Source organism: Scomber japonicus, chromosome 23, assembly GCF_027409825.1.
Source record: "Scomber japonicus isolate fScoJap1 chromosome 23, fScoJap1.pri, whole genome shotgun sequence".
Lineage (NCBI taxonomy): Eukaryota > Metazoa > Chordata > Actinopteri > Scombriformes > Scombridae > Scomber > Scomber japonicus.
Genome location: NC_070600.1, coordinates 26134959 through 26144280, shown reverse-complemented (window position 1 = coordinate 26144280; position 9322 = coordinate 26134959). Strand labels below are relative to the sequence as shown.

At 49.2% G+C, this 9322-nt stretch overlaps 1 protein-coding gene across 1 annotated transcript in view; it reads right to left on the bottom strand.

Moving 5' to 3' along the window:
• Positions 1–4506: 4506 nt before the first annotated feature.
• cped1 (cadherin-like and PC-esterase domain containing 1) overlaps positions 4507–9322 on the bottom strand; it is a 21340-nt gene continuing 16524 nt past the window's right edge. Inside the window, exons 10-15 of the mRNA XM_053313851.1 lie at positions 7387–7486; positions 6711–6847; positions 5999–6321; positions 5728–5815; positions 5348–5494; positions 4507–4701 (exon numbers count right to left, since the gene is read on the bottom strand). Of these exons, the coding sequence (XP_053169826.1) occupies positions 4507–4701; positions 5348–5494; positions 5728–5815; positions 5999–6321; positions 6711–6847; positions 7387–7486 (990 nt within the window). The remainder of the gene's footprint in view (positions 4702–5347; positions 5495–5727; positions 5816–5998; positions 6322–6710; positions 6848–7386; positions 7487–9322) is intronic.

Here is a 9322-nt window from a genome sequence, read left to right as displayed (position 1 = left end):
GTCCTCCTCAGGCTCATACTAAAACCCGGTCCCGGAGCAGCTGGGGTAATCCTGGTCCCGGTCCTCGGTGGTCCGGATCCTGCAGCACTGTGTGCAGCTCTGCACTGAGACCCGGGACCCACCGGACCAGCCTGAGTCCTGCACGATCCGGATTGGACCAGCGCGGGATTCATATTCAGCAGCTGACGTCAGAGCTGGACGCTGATTGGCTGGCCGGTGGATCAGAGAGACACACAGCTGATATTTGATCCTCAGTGATCTGCAGAGGATCAGCTGATCATTAAACTACCAGAGGATCAGCTGATCATCACCTTTACTTCCGGTCTCAGTAGAACATGAACTAGAAGCAGCAGCTCAGTTAAACTCGTATTAACCCTTAAACAGGCAGGATGGAAAATGAGATGTATAAAATCCTAATGTGATGTCACTAGTTAATGTGACGTCACTAGTTAATGTGATGTCACTAGTGATGTCATTTACACCTAAAGTAAAACATTTCCTTCATATTTTTAATATATTTAGTATTTTATGAGTTGTATCTCCACCAGGATGCTTTGCCCTTATTAAGGCATACGATGGTGATAATGGTAAGGGTTAGGGTTAGTCCTTAACCATCATGCTCCTTAAAGAGTCTCCTGCTGCTCGCTGCCTGTTTAACGGTTCAATTAAACTTCATGATTTTTGGGTTTTGGTGTAAATGAATGTTTAATGTTAACAGACAGCAGGAGGAGGAGGAGGAGGAGGAGGAGGAGGAGGAGGAGAGGAGGAGGAGGAGGAGGAGAAGGAGGAGGAGGAGGAGGAGACTCTCTGAGGAGCCTGAAGGGTTAATGGTATCTGAGCCTTTAATTGGTAGAATTGAAGCTTGTTGTAGGTTTATACTTTGATAGAAATGATAAAAATCAGTTTAGAAACTAGTATGTGTGATATTAATATTAATGAGCAGAATGTTTAACTTTAACTTTACTATGTTAAATAACACATTTAAGTGTTTTTACCATAATCACCACTAACCCTAACCCTTAATAAAGTAAAGCATCCTGGTGGAGACACGAGTCATGAAATACTAAATATATTAAACATATTTGTGGAATATTTTACTTTGAAGGAGTGACATCACATATGAGTTTTACATGTAACGCTCCTCTCCTTCCTGTTTAAGAGTTAAATGTTTAAAAATGCAAAGAACATTTAATCAGCGTTGAGTCTCGGTGGGAAGTCACGGGGAGTCATGAAACACTTTGATTAAAGATTTATTAAAATATATTTATATAGAAACACGTCAGACTTTAAAAGCAGATTCTAACGAGCAGAAGAAGATTCATAAATATTCAGATTTCCTGTTTTCAGAATAAAAGCACAAAAATATTTCTGTAGAAAAATATAAAGAATATAAGCAGAGAGTCTTTGGCTTCATCACTGAGGTATAACAAGAGATACACTGTATGGGTCAGGTGGTGTAACCAGGGTCAGGTGGTGTAACCAGGGTCAAGTGGTGTAACCAGGGTCAGGTGGTGTAACTAGGGTCAGGTGGTGTAACCAGGGTCAGGTGGTGTAACTGGGGTCAGGTGGTGTAACCAGGGTCAGGTGGTGTAACTAGGGTCAGGTAGTGTAACTAATGTCAGGTGGTGTAACCAGGGTCAGGCGGTGTAACCAGGGTCAGGTGGTGTAACCATAGTCAAGTGGTGTAACCTAGGGTCAGGTGGTGTAACTAGTGTCAGGTGGTGTAACTATTGTCAGGTGGTGTAATCAGTCAAGTGGTGTAACCAGGGTCACGTGGTGTAACCTAGGGTCAGGTGGTGTAACTAGTGTCAGGTGGTGTAACCAGGGTCAGGTGGTGTAACCAGGGTCAAGTGGTGTAACCAGGGTCAGGTGGTGTAACTAGGGTCAGGTGGTGTAACCAGGGTCAGGTGGTGTAACTGGGGTCAGGTGGTGTAACCAGGGTCAGGTGGTGTAACTAGGGTCAGGTAGTGTAACTAATGTCAGGTGGTGTAACCAGGGTCAGGCGGTGTAACCAGGGTCAGGTGGTGTAACCATAGTCAAGTGGTGTAACCTAGGGTCAGGTGGTGTAACTAGTGTCAGGTGGTGTAACTATTGTCAGGTGGTGTAATCAGTCAAGTGGTGTAACCAGGGTCACGTGGTGTAACCTAGGGTCAGGTGGTGTAACTAGTGTCAGGTGGTGTAACCAGGGTCAGGTGGTGTAACCAGGGTCAGGTGGTGTAACCTAGGGTCAGGTGGTGTAACCAGTTAGTCTTTCATTAAAGAAAAATAAACACAAAGTAAAATGTGGAATAAATATAATCTACGTCTGTAAGGCAACACGGTGTTAACGCTCATCTCTCATCTGTCACAAATCATTCAGAAAAAGTTCAATATGAATAAAATACTTTCAGATTTAAATATAGAGCTTCATGTTGAGAGACATTAGTGTCGGATATGAAGGACAGGATGTGATGAAACACTGTGACATCACAGGTGGGCGGGGCCACAGGTGTTCCTCCAGGTGAAGAAGGTCAGACAGAGTAACGCTGCTTTAACAGCTTCTTCATCATGGCCGCTGCTTCATCATGGCCGCCGCTTCATCATGGCCGACGCTTCATCATGGCCGCCGCTTCATCATGGCCGCCGCTCCATCATGGCCGACGCTCCATCATGGCCGACGCTCCATCATGGCCGCCGCGTCATCATGGCCGCCGCTTCATCATGGCCGACGCTCCATCATGGCCGCCGCTTCATCATGGCCACCGCTCCATCATGGCCGCCGCTTCATCATGGCCGACGCTCCATCATGGCCGACGCTCCATCATGGCCGACGCTTCATGATGGCCGCCGCTTCATCATGGCCGCCGCTTCATCATGGCCGACGCTCCATCATGGCCGACGCTTCATCATGGCCGACGCTTCATGATGGCCGCCGCTTCATCATGGCCGCCGCGTCATCATGGCCGCCGCTTCATCATGGCCGCCGCGTCATCATCATGGCCGACGCTCCATCATGGCCGACGCTTCATCATGGCCGCCAGCTGCTTAGAACCAGCTGAGTGTTGAGCAGCTGAACGACTTCCTTTCACATTAATACATGAATCCACTTTAAACAGCTGCTGCACAAACCATCAGTCAGACCGTCAGGGGTGAGACAGACCGTCAGGGGTGAGACAGACCATCAGGGGTGAGACAGATCATCAGGGGTGAGACAGATCATCAGGGGTGAGACAGACCATCAGGGGTGAGACAGACCATCAGACAGACCATCAGGGGTGAGACAGACCGTCAGAGACAGACCGTCAGGGGTGAGACAGACCGTCAGGGGTGAGACAGACCATCAGAGACAGACCGTCAGGGGTGAGACAGACCATCAGACAGACCATCAGGGGTGAGACAGACCGTCAGAGACAGACCGTCAGGGGTGAGACAGACCGTCAGGGGTGAGACAGACCATCAGAGACAGACCGTCAGGGGTGAGACAGACCATCAGACAGACCATCAGGGGTGAGACAGACCGTCAGGGGTGAGACAGACCATCAGGGGTGAGACAGACCGTCAGGGGTGAGACAGACCATCAGAGACAGACCGTCAGGGGTGAGACAGACCGTCAGGGGTGAGACAGACCGTCAGGGGTGAGACAGACCGTCAGGGGTGAGACAGACCATCAGGGGTGAGACAGACCGTCAGGGGTGAGACAGACCGTCAGGGGTGAGACAGACCATCAGAGACAGACCGTCAGGGGTGAGACAGACCGTCAGGGGTGAGACAGACCATCAGGGGTGAGACAGACCATCAGGGGTGAGACAGATCATCTCAGTTTGTCTTCAGCTGGAAACTCAACTCAAAGTTTCTCTTCAGTTTGTGAGATTTGATATTTCACTTCTCTCTTCTTCCTTTGTTAAAGAAAAGACTCCTTCAAAATGTACACACACACACACACACACACACACACACACACAGTAACACACACACACACACACACAAACAGTAACACACACACACACACACAAACAGTAACACACAGTAATACACACACACACACACACACAGTAACACACACACACACACACACACAGTAACACACACACACACACAGTAACACACACACACACACACACAGAGAGAGACACACACAGTAACACACACACACACACAGAGACAGAGAGACACACACAGTAACACACACACACACACACACACACACAGTAACACACACACACACACACACACACACACAGTAACACACACACACACACAGACACATTAACACACACAGTAACACACACACACACACACACACACACACACAGTAACACACACAGTAACACACACAAACACACACACGCACACACACACACACACACAGTAACACACACGCACACACACACACACACACAGTAACACACACAAACACACACACACACACACAGTAACACACACACACACACACAGTAACACACACACACACAGTAACACACACACACACACACACACACACACACACACACACACACACACACCCTCTCAGGGGGGGCAGAGGCGGCTCAGCAGGATCTCAGAGTAGACCTGGTTCACTGGTCCTCTCACGTGATAGGACGAGACGTTAGGCCCCGCCTCCTGATTCGTGTTCGGCGCGGCTGATTGGCTGCTGAGTGCAGGTTCAGGTCCGGTTCTATTGGTCGCGTCGCCCGAAGACTCAGAGGACGATACCTTCTCCACCTGGTGGGGGTCAGGGGTCAGGGGTCAGATATCAGCTGGTGAGGGTTAGGTTAATGAGTGAGTGAATGAATGAATGAGTGAATGAATGAGTGAATGAATGAATGAGTGAATGAATGAATGAGTGAATGAGTGAATGAATGAGTGAATGAATGAGTGAATGAATGAATGAGTGAATGAGTGAATGAATGAATGAGTGAATGAGTGAATGAATGAGTGAATGAATGAATGAGTGAATGAGTGAATGAATGAATGAGTGAATGAGTGAATGAATGAGTGAATGAATGAATGAGTGAATGAGTGAATGAGTGAATGAATGAATGAGTGAATGAGTGAATGAATGAGTGAATGAATGAATGAGTGAATGAGTGAATGAATGAATGAATGAGTGAATGAATGAATGAGTGAATGAGTGAATGAATGAGTGAATGAGTGAGTGAATGAGTGAATGAATGAGTGAGTGAATGAATGAGTGAATGAATGAATGAATGAGTGAATGAATGAATGAATGAGTGAATGAATGAATGAATGAATGAATGAGTGAGTGAATGAGTGAATGAGTGAATGAGTGAATGAATGAGTGAATGAGTGAATGAGTGAGTGAATGAATGAATGAGTGAATGAATGAGTGAATGAATGAGTGAATGACCTCATGGAAGTGGCAGGCGCAGCGGCCCTGCAGGAACTCTTTATATCGACCCATGGTGATGGCGAACGTGTCGATGACCTCGTACCCATGATGCTTTGCTGTGGTGATGATGTCACGGTTCTCTTGGTGCAGATGTTGAATTTCTCTCTGAGATCAAATCAACAACCGAAGCGGATCAGATCATGTGATGATGTGATCATGTGATCATGTGATCATGTGATGTGATCATGTGATCATGTGGTCATGTGATGTGATCATGTGATGATGTGATCATGTGATGTGATGATGTGATCATGTGATGATGTGATCATGTGATCATGTGATGATGTGATCATGTGATCATGTGGTCATGTGATGTGATGATGTGAGGATGAACGTACCAGACTGAGGGAGCGGATCCCGTCCACAGGAAGGTGGAAGCCCATCCCCAGAGACTTCACCACCACCAGGATCCTGCTGAGAGACTCTCTGAGACACAGCAGCAGGGTTAGTGTTTCACTCATTAACATCTGTGTGTGTGTGTGTGTGTGTGTGTGTGTATATGTGTGTGTGTGTGTGTGTGTGTGTATGTGTATGTGTATGTGTGTGTGTGTATGTTACTGTGTGTGTGTGTGTGTATATGTGTGTGTGTGTGTGTGTGTGTGTGCTCACCTGTGCAGCACCTCTCTGACCGTGTCCAGGTGGTTGGTGTTGAGCCACTGGACCCCCCCCACCACCAGCACGGTGCGGTGTGAGTCCTGCAGGGGGCGGGACCGCTGCAGCAGCTGCAGCAGCGCCTGCCTGAAGGTCGGTCGCAACTTCCTGTCCAGCCAGAACTGAGGGTAGTACGAGTAGCCAATGAGAGAGCGTCCCTGGTTGAGCTTCCTGTAGAGCAGCGTGTGGTGAGCGCGCTCCCAGTCCGCCAGGCTGAGGTTCACTCGCTCCATCAGGAAGTACATCATCCCTCTGTTAGTAGAGTCCCCCAGGAACAGCACCTGGACCACACACAGGCACTGGGATCAACTGGGATCAACTGGGACCAACTGGGATCAACTGGGACCACACACACAGTCACTGGGATCAACTGGGATCAACTGGGATCACACACACACAGTCACTGGGATCAACTGGGATCAACTGGGATCAACTGGGATCAACTGGGATCAGCTGGGATCAACTGGGATCAGCTGGGATCACACACACACAGTCACTGGGATCAACTGGGATCAACTGGGATCAACTGGGATCAGCTGGGATCAACTGGGATCAACTGGGATCAACGGGGATCACACACACACAGTCACTGGAATCAACTGGGATCAACTGGGATCAACTGGGACCACACACACAGTCACTGGGATCAACTGGGATCACCTGCCCTCACCTTCCTGTCCCTCATGCAGTCCTGCAGCAGGGGCCGGTCCACTAACGGGTGATAACATCCGTCTGGTTGCCAGGCAACCTCCCTCCAATCACACGTCCTGTTGTCAGAGCAGCTGAGACACGGCACCACCCACCGACCTGAGAGAGAGAGACAGGTGAGACAGGTGAGAGAGAGAGGTGAGAGAGAGACACAGGTGAGAGAGAGAGAGACAGAGAGACAGGTGAGAGAGAGAGACAGGTGAGAGAGAGACAGGTGAGAGAGAGAGACAGGTGAGAGAGAGAGAGACAGAGAGACAGGTGAGAGAGAGAGACAGGTGAGAGAGAGACAGGTGAGAGAGAGAGACAGGTGAGAGAGAGAGAGACAGAGAGACAGGTGAGAGAGAGACAGGTGAGAGAGAGAGACAGGTGAGAGAGAGACAGGTGAGAGAGAGAGACAGGTGAGAGAGAGAGAGAGAGACAGGTGAGAGGTGAGACAATGAGACAGGTGAGACAGGTGAGAGAGGTGAGAGAGGGACAGGTGAGAGAGAGAGAGAGAGACAGGTGAGAGACAGGTGAGAGAGAGACAGGTGAGAGGTGAGACAGAGGTGAGACAGGTGAGAGGTGAGAGAGAGAGACAGGTGAGAGACAGGAGAGAGAGAGGTGAGACAGGTGAGAGGTGAGACAGGTGAGAGACAGACCTGGTTCATGTCCTGAGCTGCAGGTCTGAAGTGGACTCTGAGACCAGACGAAAGACTCGAGACCACAAGACTGATCCGGCTGGACCTGCAAACCACAGTCCTGCAGGAGAGACAGACAGGTGAGACAGACAGGTGAGAGACAGACAGGTGAGAGACAGACAGGTGAGACAGACAGGTGAGACAGACAGACAGGTGAGACAGACAGACAGGTGAGACAGACAGGTGAGACAGACAGGTGAGAGACAGACAGGAGAGACAGACAGGTGAGACAGACAGGTGAGAGACAGACAGGAGAGACAGACAGGTGAGAGACAGACAGGTGAGACAGGAGAGACAGACAGGTGAGACAGACAGGAGAGACAGACAGGTGAGAGACAGACAGGTGAGACAGACAGGTGAGACAGGTGAGTGACAGACAGGTGAGACAGACAGGTGAGTGACAGACAGGTGAGACAGACAGGTGAGTGACAGACAGGTGAGACAGACAGGTGAGTGACAGACAGGTGAGACAGACAGGTGAGAGACAGACACACTCTTTGAACAGGAAGTCAACTTAATCATTCAGCTGCACTGCAACAGTTCTCATATGTTTAAACCGTTTAAGAATGGCAGCTATGACACTGAAGCACATACGATTATGTAAATGTTCTGTACTTATATAGCGCCTTTCTAGTCTTTGCGACCACTCAAAGCGCTTTACATCACAATCATTCACCCTTTCACACACTGATGGCAGGGCTACCATGCAGGGAGCCAACCTGCTCAACAGGAGGGAAGTTAACCATTCATACATCATCAGGACACATCGACATGTGGACTGGAGGAGCCGGGAATCGAACCACCAATCTTCCAACTGGAGGACGACCGCTCTACCTCCTGAGCCACAGCCGCCATATGTTTAAAATGTTCATCTGCAGTTTAACAAACATTAAGCTAGCTAACATTAGTAGCTACAGTAGCACATTTCATACACAATGACTCAATGTGCTTTACAAAAAACAGAAAAACATGTAATTTGAGAAACGTTAAAACATACAATTAACCCCCAACCCCACCGGAGCTCTTAACGTATGCTGCCATAGGCTTAGACCCCACCCCCACCTGAGCTCTTAACTTATGCTGCCATAGGCTTAGACCCCAACCCCACCTGAGCTCTTAACTTATGCTGCCATAGGCTTAGACCCCAACCCCACCTGAGCTCTTAACTTATGCTGCCATAGGCTTAGACCCCCCCACCTGAGCTCTTAACTTATGCTGCCATAGGCTTAGACCCCAACCTCACCTGAGCTCTTAACTTATGCTGCCATAGGCTTAGACCCCAACCCCACCTGAGCTCTTAACTTATGCTGCCATAGGCTTAGACCCCAACCCCACCTGAGCTCTTAACTTATGCTGCCATAGGCTTAGACCCCAACCCCACCTGAGCTCTTAACTTATGCTGCCATAGGCTTAGACCCCAACCCCACCTGAGCTCTTAACTTATGCTGCCATAGGCTTAGACCCCCCCACCTGAGCTCTTAACTTATGCTGCCATAGGCTTAGACCCCAACCTCACCTGAGCTCTTAACTTATGCTGCCATAGGCTTAGACCCCAACCCCACCTGAGCTCTTAACTTATGCTGCCATAGGCTTAGACCCCAACCCCACCTGAGCTCTTAACTTATGCTGCCATAGGCTTAGACCCCAACCCCACCTGAGCTCTTAACTTATGCTGCCATAGGTTTAGACCCCAACCCCACCTGAGCTCTTAACTTATGCTGCCATAGGCTTAGACCCCAACCCCACCTGAGCTCTTAACTTATGCTGCCATAGGCTTAGACCCCAACCCCACCTGAGCTCTTAACTTATGCTGCCATAGGCTTAGACCCCAACCCCACCTGAGCTCTTAACTTATGCTGCCATAGGCTTAGATCCCAACCCCACCTGAGCTCTTAAC